This window comes from Dermacentor andersoni, chromosome 3 (genome assembly GCF_023375885.2).
Source record: "Dermacentor andersoni chromosome 3, qqDerAnde1_hic_scaffold, whole genome shotgun sequence".
NCBI lineage: Eukaryota > Metazoa > Arthropoda > Arachnida > Ixodida > Ixodidae > Dermacentor > Dermacentor andersoni.
In genome coordinates, this window is record NC_092816.1 from 205698601 (window position 1) to 205717997 (window position 19397).

The window sequence follows — 19397 nt, forward strand, 5'->3', positions numbered from 1 at the left end:
TACGAAAATATTTCGTTGTCGCAGGATTTCGTTAACGCAAATTTGAACTGTATATGTCTTTTTTTCTCATAGCCCTAATGCATAAGCTGATGCTCTTAAGTTGACTCATCGTTATAACCGATATATCATTATATGTCGTATCATTATAAGGGGACTGCACTGTATACATGATTTCAATATAACGGAATTTCACTGCCGCCGCAGAAGAATACTGAGTTTGGCATGCGTCTCCTTCTCTAGCATGGCTATGGCAGCGCACGGCTGACATGTTGGCTGAGTGCATACACAGCCCACATGACCTGCGCGGGGTCGTAGTGGATGCAAAAGCGTGGCTGGCTTTGTTTTGCACTGCCGATGTAAAGATATCTTCAGCATGGCATGAAACTCTTTTGTCACCAACTCTAAAATTATTTCTTTGTCGTTGAAATTAGCTTTTTCCAATTGCCTGATAATTAGTAAAATGTTGCGGCCCCTTCCATGTAATAAAAATCCATCAGCGACTGTATTTATGTGCATAGAAGGTTATATTTCAATGCAACCAACATCGTTTTATCAAGGTTTAGCTGTATGCTCACACATCTGAGGCTCGATTACTCACCAGCCATGCATCGGCAAGCAATGAAAAGTAAAAATAGATGACAGACTGTTGCGAAGCAGCCGCGGACCTTAGTGTCAGTTCTCTAACTATAGCGGCCCACCGATACTTTTTACATTTCATATACAATTAAACCTTGCTATAACAAACTTAAATATAATGAAATTCTTGATATAACAAAGTATATAACTTTTCTAGCTTCTTGACCATATAACACCATGTATATTGAACCCTAATGTAACGAAGTGTGTTTATAACTAAATTTCACCGTCACCACGAAGGAATACCAAGTCAACAAATGAAAACTGTCACGGGCAAGGATGGTCAAATGGTTGAAATACATGTGGTTGCTTAAGAATGCACCTATCAAATTGCACACCGCTCGATAGAGAGCTGCCTAAGTGGAGCAGTGCCTGAAAAACATGAATAGCCATACTATGGTACTAAATGCAAGATCCTCTCACCGTCATGTTCTGTGCAAAGGCTAAGTGCAATACAGTCGACTTCCATTAATTCCGACCTGATGGGACAAACGAAATTTATCAAATTATCCGGCGGGTTGAATTAAACAAGATGCAGAAAAAATGCCAACACACACCACTGATTAAATTGGCAGTATCTTCCTGATTCTAAAGGGCCCCAAGTAATCTGTGTGCCCATTTTTTATGTGCCCGAAGTAGAAAACTAATGTAAAAATGTCATTAAAGCTCCTAAACAATGTATAAATCTAATGTGCACCCAATTTTGTAGCAAGAAAAATGGGCAAGGGTCTAACACATGTTGTACCAGTTTCTTAAAGTTAAATTCGCCGCAATACATCCGCGTTAAGTCCATCTTCCATAGAGCGAACTTTTGTGATGAATTTCACGTGGCTAAAAATACAGCACAAAGCGCCGCCGCACATTCGTCACACCACACTCCATGCAACCAAGAGCGGGTTAACACTGCCGACCGTGCAGTCGACAGCCCGCGAGGAGTCATTGTGGCCAGACGAGCTAGATTACGAAAGCGACGTCTGCAAATGAAAGCAGAAGGTAAAAATGCTCCTAAACCAATGTTTTTTGCACCGAAAATAAAACAACTGACTTTAAAAAGTGTGTACATAAGTGTTCGCTTTTAGATGGGACTCCGGTTGATATTCCTTTCTTTCTTCTTTTTTTTATACGCGACATGTTGGCATTTAGCCAATACTATCCCCTTCGTCTGTGACCCTGTGTTTGTTTATGGCAATCTTCATTCACGCGCAGTTATTCAACTGCAGTGCGTCAGCAAGCAGGTGAGTTTCTCCCGTGGCAGGCCTTCGAGCCTGCCCTGCAGTCGAGGAAACAGGAAAAGCTATTTATGTTACAACGGACATAGCAGTCGTAGTCAAGGGTCGCCAACGGTAGCCAAGCGTCGTCAACAACCAAAATGCCCTCCGACGGGCGACCGACGGAAGCGAACCGCTGTGCTATGGTCCGATTGGTCCACGCTCTCCACTGCGCGCAACAACTTTCGGTGGCACCGGTTTGCTGGGCGGCGAATATCTGGGAAGGGTGGACCGGCAGCAGACATCCAGTTTTTGGACATTGGACGGTGGGCGACCGTCGCCAAGCGGCGGCTGCCGAAAGTTTGTCGCCTTTTTGCTCCATTGAGGTTGGTCTTTATGTGGTAAAGCATACGACTGCAGCAAAGGCAGTTTTGGTATCGTGTCCGACTGCATTCTTGCTGGCAAACTTCGGCCCAATTTTCTTGAAAAATAGAATGGAGGGGGAGCACCTGCTAGAATCGGTTAAATACCGTAATTAAACATTGTGAGTTACGGTTATTGCTTGAAACCTTCCTAGGGCAGCCCAAAAATAGTTGTTTTTGACAGGAGATTTGATGCGTGTTCAGTGTATTCACTGTCCCCTAAGCTTTGCCGAGATAGACGCTGCCACTAAAGGGGTCACTATTGCAGTCATCATAGTGATTAGGCACGTGCATGCTGACTGGTCAAGCTCGAATTATTTAGCGAAAGCCAATCTTAGGATCAAAATAAAGAAAGTTTGGGCCAATAGAAGTGCATGGGCACTGGCCAGTAGTTGGGCCGGAATTGAAATAACCGAAAAATCGAATTAACAGGAGTTGAATGAACGGAAGTTTCCTGTAATAGCCTATCGTGCCCCATGCAACATGTGTTGTGTTGGGAGGAAAAACGTGCCAGGGTGATCTGAGCAGGATTGTGGCTTCATGCCCGCCACCTTCCTACTCGGGATTGGGGGGTGTGAGCAAGCGTGCGGTAACGTGATTAAAGTGCATGCTGAAGGGAGGGATGGGGGAGGTTGAAGGGGGGGAGAGCAAGCAAGTGCACTTCTCCTCTCCTGTAACCCAGCTGTCGCTACACATGGCATGGCCTCCGCATCCTATCTTGGAGGCAATGCGCTGTCTTCCCGTGCATTATGTGCTAGAGGCCACATAATCTTGAGTTTTGGAGATGCGGTCAAGCGAGAAGGAGACAAAGCGTTAGCTCCCCTCTGCCTGTTCTCGTCACACCGGCATTGTGGTAGCGAGTGTTTCCAGTCATAAACAGAGATTTGATCATGTCTTCCTGAGTACACGTGCTGCCATGCTTGTTAATTTAATTAGTGACTGAATATCTACTGCAGTTCATAGGGCCGATAAAACTATGAACCTTTGTTAGTTATCAAATAACTTCACTATCATTATTAGTGCCTCACCTTTCAAGCAAAACTGTGGCTTCTTTGTTTATCAAACCACCATTAGAAACAATATATGAGCTACCAAAATTTCAAATGCCATACCTCATCTTGCTTAATTTCTCTGACATAACACACATGTGCAATGTTGCAAATTTACAACTTTGCAAACAACAATGGGTTGTCACCTGTCACCCCGATTCCCTGATTTCGTACGATTTTAAAGTAAAGCTTTCTTTACAGTGCTCGGCGAGTTTTGATGCTGCATTGGTCGGACTGTGTGCAGATCGGTCTGCCGTTAGCGTTACTCCACTAGTAGTGACACTATCGGCCGTGGCGGCGGAGTGGATGTGAAAGCTTCGCTTTACACCACCAATGTAAAAATATTACTGACATGACATGAAACCTTATGCTTGGTCGCCAACTTTCAAATTTAAAAAAATGGCGGTTTTTTTTTGGTCGTTGAAATTTGTTTTTCTAATTGCCTAATAATGTGGAAATTATTACTTCTCATAAGAAAATTTCGTTGGTGACTGTACTTGCATGAATGGGAGAATTTTAATATAGCAGAATTTCAATATAACAAAGTAAAGGGGTGATTGTACTATAAAGCACAAGTCCTCATGGTTGAATAAAACATGTTTTTGTATAAAATTAAATAACAAACAGTTCTTAGCAGGCTGTTTTACTGGTAAACAAACCAGGATGACATGGGGAATGATGCTTGCCAGATCTGCCTTTAAGGGGGGAGGCTACTCTGGAGACTGAACTTTTTTATTCTTTAATATATCCGGATGAAACTTTCAGGGTATGTTCACACCACCGAATTATAAGGAACTGGAAAGTTTCATGAAGATGTGTTTATTAGTTCCAGAGTTATTGAGGTCTAACTAAGTGGTTCGTGTATATGCCTGAGGAAGAGCCTGGAGAAATGCCAGTACATTGTAGGAAGCTAAAATTCACTGTGATGATCCTTTGATAGATATCCTAGGGGGCCACAAAGCTCTTTACTTTAATTTCCCCTCCAAAAAATTTTAACACAACTTTGAATTTGATGTAGGCAATAATGACCACATTCATCAAAAATTAATTGCTTATTATAAGTTAACTGCACTACCTTTCGAAAAAAGAAGCTTGGTACCCTCTGGCAAAGTCATTCAGGAACAGTCTAAAAAAAACGGTTCACAAATCTGAAGAGCGGTTCTTGAGATATCACCTTCCCCAGCACCACTACTAGCGAAAATATCCATTCCGAGAAAACAGGCCTTAAAGTTGAACACGTGTTTTTGATTAGAAAGCTCCTGCGGAGCTTCTAATTAGCTCTTACGGCTCCAGGCACACTCAATGTGTCCAATTTTCTATTGGCGACAGCCGACAGCACAGTTCCGCTGCTGAAAGCGTCTACACAGTCGGCACTCACTGCGCAAGATCGGAAGTTCGATGGTCGTACAAGTCGCATGTCGCGCTTCCGCGCACCGGACATCTGCAGTGTCTTGGACTTCGTTGCCGGCGTTGCGTGCAGCAAAGAACTAGCGAAAAAGAAAAGGCTGAGACAATAGTCTGAAAGATAGCGCAAGGTGATGAGCAGCTCGCAAGCAGGTGTCTGTTGAGGCGGACGGAGCAAGCGGCAACAACGACGCGAGCGCGCAGGGCGCGCCATCAAAGGGAGCAGCCGCCCGTGCCGCCCTCGCAGCAACAGCCAATGGCAGGCGCGCTTTAGCCTGTGGGATTTGAACGTGCTGCTCCGGCCAATCAGCGCTGCGCATCGCATTGCGGGAAAACGCCATTAGCGCCTCAACCGCGCCGCCATTGCCATTTTGCAAGGTGGCAAAACAGAGACAAAGAATTCATGGTCAAAATGACACCAAGATGGCGCGGGCAGGCAGCATGGGCCGGGAATGGCGCGCGCGCGAAGTTTGACTTCATTTCAGAATTTGCTCGTGTTTATGTGCTGCGGTGGCCTCACAAGTAGAGTATTTTTGTACTTTGCGGTTGAATTAGGTGTTGATAATTACAGAACAGGTAGTGTATGAGACATACAACCCAACAATATTGTTTTTCAAAAATAAACTTTTTCGCGATTTTTCGGTTTTCGAGGCCCCCACCCCCTTAACCCTTTGAGGGTCGAATTATTTTGAAAAAGCTTTCCCAGGTGGTCACATTACTTTTTTGCGAATCTTAGGATCTTAAATGTACAAAATGTATAAAGTCGGGAATAAATAGTAAAAAAAAAGGAACAGTATTTTGGTGTCTGCATCACTCAGAACTGCAAAATGGTCAATAGTATTTCAGAGTGTGGTTCTCCTTGAAACACGGCTCTACGCACAGCGCCTTATCGCAGTCTGCACACCTAAAATGCATGTCTGTTCTCATCTTGGAGCGACGAGTTGTGTTGGCGCACACGACATCTTCTCTGCGTGCGGCTGCCTTGGGCAGAGGTCTGAGGCACCCTCTCGCGTAAGCGCGCTGCCGCAGAGAGCGAGAATACCTCGTGAGCGGTGGTGATAAACAAGCTAAGAGCAGCGCCAATCAAGATAGAAATCAACTTCCGCCGCCCCTGCGAGAGCGTACCGACAAAGAAAAATCACCTTTCTTGCGCCTCCGTTGCGATCCCGCGGCGGAACCGAAACCGCGAAAGCGCGTTGCCATTGAGAGCTAGAATACCGCGCGAGCGGCGGTGATAAACAAGCTTAGAGCAGCGCCAATCAAGATTGAAATCAACTTCCACCACCCTGCAAGAGAGTGCCGACGAAGAGAAAAATGATGTTTCAGGCGGCTCCGTTGCGATCACGCGGCGAAACCGAAACCGCAAAAGGGGTGTTGCCGCAGTCTGCACGATGCGCTAAAGCTAGCAATCAGTTCTGTTTATCTCCCCAAGAAGGTAGCGCAAATTTCAAACGCTTCTTGTAAGTCCTAAGTGGTGGCAGCACCTCCTAGTGAGCACTCATTGTCATTATGGCGCGAAATTTCAAACGGAGGGTTGAAACTGTACCCGTACGGCAAAGACCTTGCGGGACAGAAAACCGCCGCCATACATGTACGGCAAAAACCTCCAAAGAGTTAAGACACAAAGCAGTGGAAAAGTGCCCCAGAAGTTGGCTTTCCCTTGCGGTGGCGGCGAAACTTCTCGGCGTGGCTCCATCCAACCGCTCTCCCTACCATGACTGCGCTGCCTCGGGCGAGCCGTCGACACCCCCGTGCAAAAAATTATCCTGGCCCGCCTGCAGCACTTGCTCAGATAGCCAATCAGAGGCTCTTGTGCCCTCGTCGTGCAAGATGGCTCAAGCGCGAGTTGTCTCGCTGCTTTTCTGGTTCATTGTTCTCGCGTCTTGTGGGCCTTCTCCCGCAGTGCTGCCGTGATGAAGCGGCTGAATTCACTTTTCGTCGTGAAGCTTGAAATCATAAATCGGGTCGAACACGGTGAGAAGTCGGATGTCCCCGCAGTGAGCAAGATTCCGAGGAGAACTCTCAGCATGATCTTGAAGAATAAGAGGGAGATTATGGCTAAAGCGGCCAAACTCGCGACCCGGGGCCTGTGGCTCCCGACGCGCATGCACGGCCGTGTACAAATGGTTCATCCGAAATTGCTTCCGGCTTGCCGGCTTCTGCATGCTCTGTGATTACTGTAAATTCTGATGAATGCGACAAAGTCGTTGCTGGTGTAGCCGAAGTTTAGAGCGAGCTGTCAGAATTTCCGGAAGCCGTTAACGAATCAACGATCGACGAGTTTGTGTATGCAGATGATAGTGTTGCGACCATGGGAGAGCCAGAAAACGAAGACTACATTGCCAACATTGTACCGAGCACAAGTGAAAGTGGGCACAATGTGAAAAGCAACGACGGTCCTTTACCTACATCCTCTGAGGAGATCGGTGCACTCGCACTAGTCCGGTGCTTCTGTGCGAATATGGAAGGTTGAGGCCTCAGCTGCTCCGACTCTTTAGACAATGTGGCAAAGTGCGTGTGTCGCAGTCAGCGAGATTGCCCCAAGCAGAAGAAAATACAGGACTATTTCCTGCGGAACTAAGCTAGTTTCATCAATAAAGTGATTTTATAAATGGTATGTGCTTTTATGACGTCCAATTCTTTAGCAGGCTTATATCGAATTATGCTCTATATCGAACTGATGGGCGTTTTCTTGAGAGTTTGATGTAACTGGGTTCGACTGTAGGAAAAAGCAATGACTGTCCACAAGTGAAACCCATGTGCCACCAGTCGTGTGTCCCACAGTTGTGGAGGTGAGTCCCGCTGTCACGCAGGTGAGCCACCACCCGCCGATGCTGGCCCAACACTGCGAGGGGCGAGGCTGGCGATGCTGGCAGGAATTCTCCATGTCCAGCAAATTCCGTGGCAAGTACCTGCAGGTAAGAAGTACTGGGTTATTTCGACACGCTGCTTCGTGGCTCCATTCTATCCAGAACAAGCCTCTGTGTGTAGTTATGCAAGTTTTACGTTTCGCAAAACTTGTGTAACTGTGCCCGGAGGCACGGACGCTGATAGACCTAGCTCTGACCACTGGCGTTTCTAACGGTCCAGCTTTCTCAGAGACTGAAAGTGATGCATTGTCGTCGCCTTGCTGTGTGACAACTTGTTCTGTAGCTACTTTTGCAATTATGCTGGCTTTGACACCAGATGCTTTTGTGTACGCAGTTTTCGTTTGTCTCTGCAGGCAAATATAGGACCAATTTTCCTGAGAAAAAAAGATGCGCTTTAGAATTGGGTAAATATAGTAACTCTACCTTCTGAGCTGCCACTTTCACTTTAAAGTTTATGGAGGGCAACTAAATCAATGGGAGCATTTTTGGCAGGAGATACATTGATGCATTCATTTTTGCCACAGAGACAGACGTTGCAGCCAACAAAGTTGTGATTAAGGTCATATTAGGGTTAGGCACGTTTGTGCTGTTGACCAGTTAAGTTTTGATTATCTGGCAGTTGCCAATTTCAGGATAAAAATAATGAAAGCTTTAGCCCATAGAATTGTATGGGTGTCAGCCAGGATCTTGGTTTGGAATAAATCAACCGAAAAATTGAAATAGCCACACTAGAAAGGATGAAACTTGGACAGTCACGGAAGAAATGAAAATTGTGCATAATAGGCAAATAACTTCAGGGTTTTTATTTGCCATTGCTCTGAGCTGCCATACCAGATAAGGTCGAACAATGCATAAAAGGCAAGTGCAATACACTCTGAAAAAAGTTTGCACCCCTTCGGGCTTATCTTGTCCCCAAACAATAATCGTCATCAGTCTTGCTTGTATTTCCTCTCTTGAAAACTCTGGGCTCACTACTTTGCTGTCGGGAATGCTGTGTCAAGCTGATAACGCACAAGCCATTCACGACTAGGAAGTACCGGGCCCGCAGCATTAAAGAAAAGAAATGCTGGAAGACAGATGGCGATTATTGTTTGGGGACAAAATACAACCCAAAGGATGTAAACTTTTTTTAATGTTTAGAAGACAAGGCGAGTTCGTGATGCTATGCTGCACTTGAGTTTCCTCTCTCATCGGACAACGTGATTGTCTGGGTTGCTTGGCGAAGTAGGGCTGGTTTTTTTACATAGGCCAGATGGCTAGTGGTTGAGCTCTCTGTGTGAGCATGGGGAAGAAAAGGCAAGCCATATTTGTGTGAAGGAGCCAAACATTATGGGAGGCACATTTTGAACGTGAATATTGCTAAAAATAAAGCTTGCATTATTATTCGTGCAAATATAATAAAAATAATAAAATGAAAGTATGAGAAAATTCAGATCCACTGATAGGCTAGAAGTGCCTTAGCTTTGTTTTCTAATCTTGAGTCCTTGACGAGTATATCACCATGCCCTAACGAGAACTATCTGTTGCAGATTATGTAGCAAATTTTTGAAAGAGTTTAGATTTTTAACAGTGAAAATTGTGAAGCAGTTCTTAACGATTGCATTTGTGAGGTTGACCTAGCTATGTGCCTAGCAAGCTACTACAAATGATTAAAATGAAATATGAAGCCGAGGGAAGCTATTTCGAAAGAAGAGTTCACGTAAGGAAGGAAAGGCATGCTCTTACATTTTAAAAACTAAGCAGAACAGACGCACTGAAGGAATTCAACAAGGCGTGTGTCGGCAGGAGCGTCAAAAGTACGCTGCAGCATGCAAAAGTCTGCTGCCTCTGACGGTGCATCAAGGCACGTATTCTGATGATGGGGGCTCAAAGCACCCTGGAAGGCAGAGCAGGAATGAGTTTCTGTGGAGTGCAACTCAACTCTGTCACACAGGGAGCTAAGAGAAAAACCCAGGTAAGAGGAACAGGTGACTCTGTGTGCGCTGTTAGCCGTTTTGGACAGTGACCTTTGCCAAGCAGCTCTTGTACACTTTGCCACAATATATTTGTCTTGTGTTCTGAAGAAAAGAAAAAAATGCAGAAAAGTGCATTGGTACAGCACATAGAAATTTATGCTTCAGAAGAACTTCAGTTTGGCCTAGTTCGTATTTACTGCGCATCATATTGACCGCTAATAATGATGGAAAGAGAACACAAAACGACCGCACGTTTTGTGTTCTCTTCCCCTGTCTTTATTAGCGGTCAGTATGATATGCATGGAAATTTAGCCTGCCTGCACTGTGCCCTGCATGATAGGCTGGGTGGTGTTGTGGCCACAGGTGATACCGCTGGGCGTGGTGCACTTGGAGCTGCTACGTGGGGGCCACTTCACGTGGCACAAGGTGACTACCGTGGTGCACAACATCATCGTGGGCAAGCTCTGGGTCGACCACCAGGGGGACATGGAGATCCGCAACCACACGCACGGCCACGTGGCCAGGCTCAAGTTCCAGCCGTACTCGTACTTCTCGCGCGAGCCCCCGCGGCGCGTGACGGGCTTTGTGTCGGACCCGGATGGCAACCCGGTCTGGGTGCTGCAGGGCACCTGGGACAGCCAGATGGAGTATGCGCGTGTCCTTTCTACCACCGGCGGAGGCAGCCAGGGTAGCCGCCCCGTGATTGAGTCGGCTAGCCCGAGGCTCGTTTGGAAACGCCGCCTGCCTGGGTGAGAGTGCATATGGTATTTCGGATTTTCTAGTGTTTAGGATGGAAACTTCAAGCACGGCAGACAACAGATGAGACACACATGAGTGCTTGTGTGTGCCTTGTCTGCTCTCTGTTGTGTTTGAAGTTTCTGCTCTAAACATTAGAAAATATGTTGCACCAACAAGGTACAACAACATAACGCTTGCATTTCATTTATTTTCTCTCAGGGCTGAGACATTACAGAAAGGAGTGGGTGGTATGAAAAAAAAAACATTTTAGCAGTGTAGTAGCATTACAACAAATAGTGAACACGAGCTTTCCTGAATTTGTTGGTATTGATGATGGAAACAGTGGACACGTGAAGGTAGTTCCAGTCGGCACGTGTTTTGAAACGGAAAGAATTGAAATGCGGTTTAGTGAGGCAACGTGGCTAGTCAACCTTCAACTGGGGGGGGGGTATTCTATAGAAGTCCACCTTGTGGACTGTCCATTTCAGCCACCGCTGATTGGCTGCAGCTGTACGAGCGAGGAGGAGACGAGCGGCCCTGGTCAATCAGCTGCGGCCAAAATGAACTTTCCATTAGGTGGACTCTTACAGAATACTGCCCCTGATCGTTGTTTTGAAACAAATGTATAGTGGTGGTAGCAAAAGAGTCTCCAAAAGTGTTGAGATAACTTTATTTCTTGATCAAATCTGATAAAACTGCATGTGCTCATTCAGTGTTTTGTGTTTGTTTTAAATATATAACTATATTTTGCATATATGTAGTAGTTGTTGAGATAATGAATAATTACCTTCTATTGCTTGTTGAAACAATTAAAGTTTACCTGCTGAAGAGAAATTTGCACACAAATATAGTTGGATACTAGAGTGCATAAGGATAGCAACGCTGGAAACAGATTCGAAATTTAACGATTATTTATCATTTTATAGCCCATTGAAATTCTGTGTTCACAGTATCAATATAACAGCAAATTTAAATGGAAATAAAAAATTTGGGGGCTGAAAGTTTAAAAAATCTGCTCTCAGCATTACTTTCTGAATAGATTGAGCTTTGTGCTGCAAAAGAAATAGCTCTAGCTCTCCTAGATCCAAAGATATTGATACAGTGAACAAGCAAAGTGACTAAAAACCATGTTTTGAGAAATTTTGCTCAGTGCAATGCCAAGGCACTGCTTAGTGCTATACAGCAAAAGCTATTTACATATTTGCATTCGTAATTGACTAGTAAGCCCTGTAGTAATCTGCTTGTAGCACTTCAAGCTTAATGCATTTAGCTTCATATATAGAAGAAAAAAATTGCAGCCGTATTAATGTTGCCACAAACGGGAAGGCTGAGCAAAAAGTTTGTGTTGAGAAAAACAGACAGCTCAATTTATTCAGGAATATAATGAAGTATTTACATGTTACCAGTTGTAACAGACTAGTATGCCCCTAGCAGATGCATGCCCTAGTGTGAAACGTGTGTTATCAAAAAAAAAGGAAAGTGTTGTTTGCCGATTACCGGTGCTCCTATTGCCAGCACCTTCTAAAGCTACTGCGCACTTTGAAAAGATTAAAACTCCTCTTTTCTTCTGCTATTTGCCTAATTCATGGCTTGTAGAAAACTGAATTCCACATTGTTTTCTTCTGAGTTTCGAACTCCCGAGCAGACAACGGCGAAAATCCGCCAATGGCATGGCGATATTACGGTCATGTGCCTCAGTCGACGAATTGAATTGTGCATGGGAACAACTTTTTCACTGGCTTTTTCTTTATAGCCATTCAGCGCAAAGAGCAGGGTGTCTACCGACCGGGAAAACCGGGAATTCTCAGGGATTTTTAATAATCTAGAAATACTGAGGAAAAACTCGGGGAATTTGTGCTTCTGTCAGGGAAAATTAGCTGTAATTTTATTGAAAGGGAACGAAAGTCGCGGTAATGCTGGCTCGAGTAACAAAGAGGAATTGTAACGAATCTACTTTCACGCCGTGTCGTCGGCTGGAGAAGGTGCCAGTGTACAGCTAACAACTGACTTTCCGGACGCCCGATAATTCTGACAGCTTTGTGGCACCACCATGTACCCCATAGAGTCAGCGTCTGAAATTTTGGACGCAAGAACCCTTCGCCGTCCAATTTTCCTGACTTCTTGCCGTGACCGCAGGTCTGAAACGGTATTAATCAAAGCCACCACCGCTGCCTTTTTGATTACCTCTCCGCCTCGAGCGGCGCTCTCACACGCAGATCTGCTTGCAGCCGTAGCCACCACCGTGGCAGCGCTAGGCCCAGCTGCTTCGACGGTTGCTGTTAAGCTTTTTGCCGTTCGGTGCCGTGTTTTTAATTGGAAGGGTTCGCCGCTGTCAGCAATGCGACTCCGTCTTTGTGGTCCTTCGCTATTAGCTTTGAAGCTCAGAAAGCACAGCGCGTTGCATAAGGCAGTTTCCTGAAAAGACTTCAATTACCATAAAATTCTGAGCAAGTGCCCCCTATAGGGCTAAAGATGATGACAAGAAGAAATTACAACAGCAACAAAAAAACCAGAGCCTTCCTTTGACTCGAAGGCTTTATCTAGCATATATTTACTGCCTTTATTCTGCATCATCACTTTAAAATCCATCAAATGACTCCTCTGAGATCGACTCAAAAATGAGTCCATGCACTCGGCCTAAAGGGGCCCACAATCTTTCAGCTGTGCAGCACCAACAGCAGTGTGCAATACTCTCGGTTCACCGATGCCACTCCACAACATCAATGGCTTTTTTTTTTTTCACTGTAGGAATGCGTGCTACCTGGCTGTCGCTAAAGCCCCTGCATCCACGCGCCACCGCCTCGTCCTTAAGTAGCGACAACCTTTGTTGTGCGCCGCCTTTCCCCTCACACCAAATCCGGTTCCTGTATTTCCGGTTCCGGCATTTCCGGTTAAAAAATTTGCGGTTCCGGCGTTTCCGCTTCCTGGAGTTGCGATGCGGGGATTTCCGCTTTGACTGCTGTTAGATGATGGTGAGACGCCTGTGCGTGCTTAGCAGAGCTGCGGCAGTCACCATAAGAAGAATGCAAAGGGGACAAGCTGTTGTATTCCGCTGAAGTAGTAGTTCACGGTCGCTGTTTTCCAAATGCACGAAAAACGGTAGTGGTCTCCAAGCACCCAAGCACTATATTCCACTGTACGTTGGCTCTCGTGGCACAACCCGTCGCAGGTTGACGCGAAGTAGCGAACACGAGCAGATCGCTGGGTACAGTGGGCGGTGGTTCTTTGATGGAATCGCATTCACAGTTTCAACTGCAGCTCGTGCAATTAAAGCCTCTCCAGCGACGCGAAAGTAAACAACGCTAAAAAACAAAGAGTCACTTCCACTCGGAACAGGAAGCTGCAGCTACGTAAGTTCCGCTTGACGCCGGAAGCTGAGGGGGTGAGTGGGAGAGGAACGTGGAGGAGGAGGGCAGGTTGGCGGTACTTAACCTGGTCGGCGGAAACGTGTATGGAGGTGCTTTAGCTGTCGCATTGCGTAATGCTGGTAACACCAAGGCACCATACACCAAATCCACATCGGAAAGCAACACCTCCCACAACTGATGCATGTGACGAAAATGGCAACTGACATAAGCAATGCAGAAAGATACTTGGCTATAAAGGGGGCATTACCGGGCCACAGCAGAAGTGGCAGCTAAACAATAAATTTCTCACCAGGAGTGCTAGCTTAAACAATAAATTTCTCATCATCACTAAATTCCACCATTTTCTTAAATTTATTTAATGACAGTAAAAAGATCGAGTCGAGTGGTGCACAGGGTGAAAAACAGGAAGGGTAGCTTGCTTGGTAGCTTGCGCCAATAATTTCAGATCACTGGAAAAGTGGATTGGGAGCGCTTGTACAGGTTGGGGCGCTTGATCAGAATTTTACAGTAGTAAATGACGTGCAGGGCACTGGCTTCTGACTTGGTGCAGGCGCATGCTTAGCCCCTGCATACACCTCCAAGACAGCACGACCGTCTACCGCAGTACAATTGTTCATACACAGGGCTTGTCATATGCAGGAAGCATCTTGTATGTTGCAGTAGAGGATATTGATAGTGGCACAGGCAAACCTGGCACGTAGGGTACATGCCAATGACAAACCAAAGGCTTTAGCTTTCTGCGGAGTACTAGATTTCTTTACGGATTAGTTCGTGCTGCATAGCAGCTGGATTGTATCCAGTAGAATTTTGCAGTTTTAACAGGCAGTTTTTAATACTGTAACAAAGCTAGTGGGTTGTGCTGTCACACACATGGGGCAATGACATACAGAGACTGTAGATGGAGGAAGGGGCTGGACATAGCACGGACCTTAACAGCAGAGCTGCCGTCATGGCTGCACTGATGCATTTTGTTGCACTATTAAAACTTGCTTGTATTAACATGCCTTCATTGTCTTCAATAGTGAAGCTACGTGTCACAAACCAAATCTGCCACAATTAAGTATGTTTCTGCTGCTGAATAAAAGGTCCATTCTCTTGTAGAAATGCCCCTATACAGCATAAACTTCTACTCGAAGGGTACAGCTTAGGGCACAGTGCATTTTTGTGTAGCAAAAAGCTCTGTTAGCGCATCAATGCTCGCCAGACTAAGGGGTGCATTGCAGTGAAGATGTGTTGTGAGTCAGTGACCAAACATTGTCATTTCTTTTTCTTGCATAAAAAAAAAATACTTTGTCTGAACTCCCTTAAACAAGTTATTACGGGTCTTGCCATCCGATGAACTGTCATTGATATTTTTAGATGGCCTACAGCAAAGTGAACTTTTAAACAAGACTCATGGCAAAAGTAGCATTTCCTCTAATGTTATACAACGCTGAGTGACACTAGGCACCAGGGGGAACAAGAGTTGTGCTCTCTTGTTTTTCTCTTCTGATTGTGTTTATTGCATGACTGCATTTTTATCCAATATCAGACTGCCAATATCAGATAATAAAGTGATAAGTGAAGGTAAAAGTTCCACAAACTTCAGACGCATCCCAAGCTGCTTGATTCAACAATACATAGAGCAAAAGTAAAATATAATGGCCAATAATAGGGGGCACGAATCAAAGTACAACTTTTCTAAATTACCTACAAAATATTTCTGTACTCAGTAAATTGGGCATAATTTTGGAAAGAATTTTCTTGGACGCTATGTTTCGCTTTGCATCATGAAATTGTAATTGCACTTAGACGAGAAACATTTCCTGCCAAAAATATTTTTGGAATGCACTTCACTAAGTGTGGCAATTAGCCACAACTTCATAAATATAAATTGCAGTGGGTAGACTTCATAGAATGTTGCATGTGGCTTGAAATAGCCCTTCTGCACTTTTACTCAGAAATAACAAGGAATATTCCCTCTGGAATTGGCAAACAGGTTCTTAGCTGTTAGTGCTATAGCCACTGGTTGCTGACTTTTTTGAAGAAGCCCTTTTGTGCAACATCAATAGGTATTTTTCCTCGAGGAGTGTTTTTTGTTTACAGCTGTAATATTAATAGTCGAATTTTCTCACGGCATGATTACACGCCCCATAAATCTAATCTTAACAATGGTCGAAATTTCTGATGCCCTGCAAGGCTTCTCCTCAGCTAATTGACACCATCTGTTCACAGGCTTTGCAAATGATAAGCTAGCCACATAATCTTACGCACACAGAAGTTTGAGAACTTATAGTCGAATACAACTTTAGAACGAAGGGGAGGCCCCGCCCAGATGACCAAAGCGCGACAGCCGATTACCTCTGCGACTAAAATAGTCCCGCTCGAAACATCGTGCTCCTGAAACGCGTAATTTTCGGAATAAATACCTAAAGGCTTTTGCATTTTGATGACTGGTTTATTAGAGCTCTCATGTGCTAGAGCACATGCCGGATAGCGGCAGAAAAATAACCCCATGCCTTTCACAACGCTGCCCGTCGTCTGCTCTTTAGCTTCATTGCAAGTGACAAAAGTAGAAAGAGCAGCTCTGCAACGCTTTTGCGCTTGTTCACATGTACACGGCGTATCTACTACTCGTTTCACAAGCTTAAAATGAATCAGTTGCTATTGAAAAAGTACTCATATAAAACAATGCATTTATCGCAACCATTACAAACCTGAGGCGAGAATACGGTCGAGGCAGGAAGGTGCAAAAATGCTTCATTCGTCGTTTTAAATAAATACTCTTGGTTTTAAATAGCATAAAATTTATATTTTTTTGGTTTTGTGTATTCACAATTTCACAGCACGCATTCTACAGCTTGCGCGTGCAGTGAGAACTGGTGGACAGCAATCAATCGACGGTGCTACACAACGCTCGAACACTGTCGCTAGACGCTCGGCTATCACACTGCTGACAATAGAGAGGTTTAGCTTGTCCGGTATTCCGGTAAAATGCAGGCAGGTTGGGGCAGCAACACGATTATGCCAGTGCCGAAAATTTACACCAGCAGAGAAGAAGAATACGCTCGGTTAATGCAACATTTAACTGTTTCTGTCTGTTTGAGCACTGCGCCACCAGGTGGCTGCACCATGCAGACCGCTCACGTTTACGCCTCTGCCCCAACGCTCCAATGCCCCATCCGCCTGCGTTTTACCGGAATACCGGAAAAGCTAAACCTCTCTGTTGATAGTTCACGTTAAGTTGACGGCGACAAATCTTTGCGTTGATGGCTTCTTCTTCAAATAGTTTCTGTGGCACGCACACTTTTCTGATTTCTCCTGAGAATGTTTTTGCTCCATCACTTCACCCCGTCCAACGAAAAACACAGCGACACAGTATACGAACACACCCACCGCTACCGTAGGCACCAGTCCTTGGAAAACTTTCTCGGCGTAACTTCACTCGGGAGCGAAATAAAACAACATGAAAGAAGCACGCGGGATGTGTGCTCGTAGTGGTCGCTGCGGGATCCTGTTTACAGGCAAAGCGGCGACCACTACAGTGCAATGTTCCTTCGCCAGATCACGGCTCAGAATAAATGCACGCGGCACAAATGGCGCATCGTAAGCTCGCAGCAATATTTCCGGCATGATAGACCATCACAAACAGTTCTGGAATTCACTCTGCCGAGGGGCTGAAGCACAGAGCTGACGCGACCTCGCCCAGTTCGAAGCGTGGGCGGCCATCTTCTCCGTTGGCGGGAGGGGTCACCGGCCGTCTGGCTCATGACGTTTGTCCAGAGCCCGCGTCCATTGGTGGATGCTCGTGTGCCTCCGCCTCGGAGGAGTAAACGCCCCCTTTTTTCTAAAGTTGTATCCGACTATAGAAACAAAAGGCTCCTATTTTGTGGTCTTCGTGTCTTTGGCACAGGTACATGGGCCTCAAATGGGCATTTTAGGCTGGAGATGACGTGTGCCTGAAACGTTGACTGCACCCTTAGTGCTACCAATGCACGGGCTGCCGCTTTTGGACTGGGGTCACCATTAAGGTTGGGCATGTGCATGCTCAAAGATAGATTAACCCAGAAGAATTTAATTAACCATAACCAAGTCAATGTAAGTCTACTGTACTTAGATTTTCCCTGCTGCCAGTGCAAACTGAAAATTTCCCCCTTGTTTTGTTTTTTCTGAATTGCTGAATTTCTTGGATGGGTAAAATTTATGTTGAAGAAAAGGGCTGCTGTCTTTTTCCTTTTTTGTAGTCATGGAAATGTTACTACAAAAGTCATAGAAAACATGGAAAATTCAGGGAATTCTTATTAATGAATTTGCTAGACACCATGCTTCTGTAATCCAGCAACTTGATAACAGGCTATTATTGTCTTCTGCCCCTCCCCCGGTGGTTTTGTCGCACTGCTTAATGTTTTTGGATTTTGCTTTTAGCTTGGCATCCAAAGATATCCGACAGTCACTAGCAGCTGTGTGGTTGTTTCCGGTGATTGAAAACTATTGATCATCAAATTTTTCCTTGTTCAAAGTAATTCTTTGTTCAGCTACATTTTTATGTTTCCCATGCATTTGAATGAGAGTTGACGCCGAGGTAGAGTTTCCTCTTCACTTTGTCCTCCTTGCTTCAGATGACCTAGCGGATTTCTAGATTAACTGTCTTGAAGCTCAAAGTTTGTCGCCAAACTTTTGTGTGGCCAGCGTGTCTCATTTAGCTCCTGATTCCTACCTTCCAGTGGTGTTCAGATCATTATAAAAATTATAATTTGAACTATAGAAGTAATATTGCATGTTGAGTGCTGTTTACTGAGTGTCATCTGAAAGCAACTTGCCCAATTTTCTGATCTTCTAAGCAGTGCTTGCCTCTGCCTAGAAGATTGTTTTGAGCGTGTTGTTGTAAGAGGGATGTTGTGGTGTTTAAAAATGGATGGCCTCTTTATCGCCTTGCTCAATAATGTGTGCAGGGAGGAGTATGAGCGCATGTACAGCTTTACGGTGCTAGCCTGCCAGCTGAATGAGCCTGAAGACGGCGTGGCGCCCACTGACAGCCGGCTACGGCCTGACCAGCGTCTCATGGAAGAAGGAAATTGGGACGAGGCCAACCAGGTCAGCTAGCGTCTGGATTCTTGCATGTCTAGATATTTCTGCCTTCTTCCACTTCTCACCCAGAAAGGAAACAGCAGCTCTTTATTATCAATGGTTTTTTCGCTACAGGCATTGTGGAGAGAAGGATTCCAAATAATTAATGACAGTATTAGCACAGTCATTAACCAACAGTTGCATCTGTCGTTTACGAAGAGTGAATGACAGTATTTACACCAGCGTTAGCTAAACTCAATAGACAAGCTTGGTGAACTTTGTCACTAATGTTCGCTAAAGCAGTGTGAAGCTTATGTTGACTAACGCTTGCTGCTATGGGTCCAGGAACGAAGTTCCCTTCAATAATGTTTGAGATGAAAGGCTGGTATTATATAGTACCAAAATTCTGACTGTAGTCATTGAAATGTACGGACATGGGGACCTATAGTCTGTTGTAGTGGATATAGTGATAAATATTATGAATCTTCACAGAGATCAGAAAGAAATGGTAGTTGTGATGAGTGTTTCATTTCAGTTATGCATGTATTGCAAGTGCAGTTGTGGTAAAGTTATTGTGCATTATGATAACACATCTTTGGGTCAGTCTGCTGGTAGCAGCAAGTTGTGTAAAGCTGTTGTGGGCAGTTCTCATCAGTTTTACTAATCTGTAGCTTGTCTAGTTGCTACATAGCACACCAGAA

General features: G+C 45.0%; 1 protein-coding gene across 1 annotated transcript in view; it reads left to right on the top strand.

Annotated features, from left to right (window-relative positions):
- Osbp (oxysterol binding protein) overlaps positions 1-19397 on the top strand; it is a 77036-nt gene that overhangs the window by 39316 nt on the left and 18323 nt on the right. Inside the window, exons 6-8 of the mRNA XM_050172674.3 lie at positions 7533-7637; positions 9908-10293; positions 18582-18723. Coding sequence (XP_050028631.2) covers positions 7533-7637; positions 9908-10293; positions 18582-18723 — 633 coding nt within the window. The remainder of the gene's footprint in view (positions 1-7532; positions 7638-9907; positions 10294-18581; positions 18724-19397) is intronic.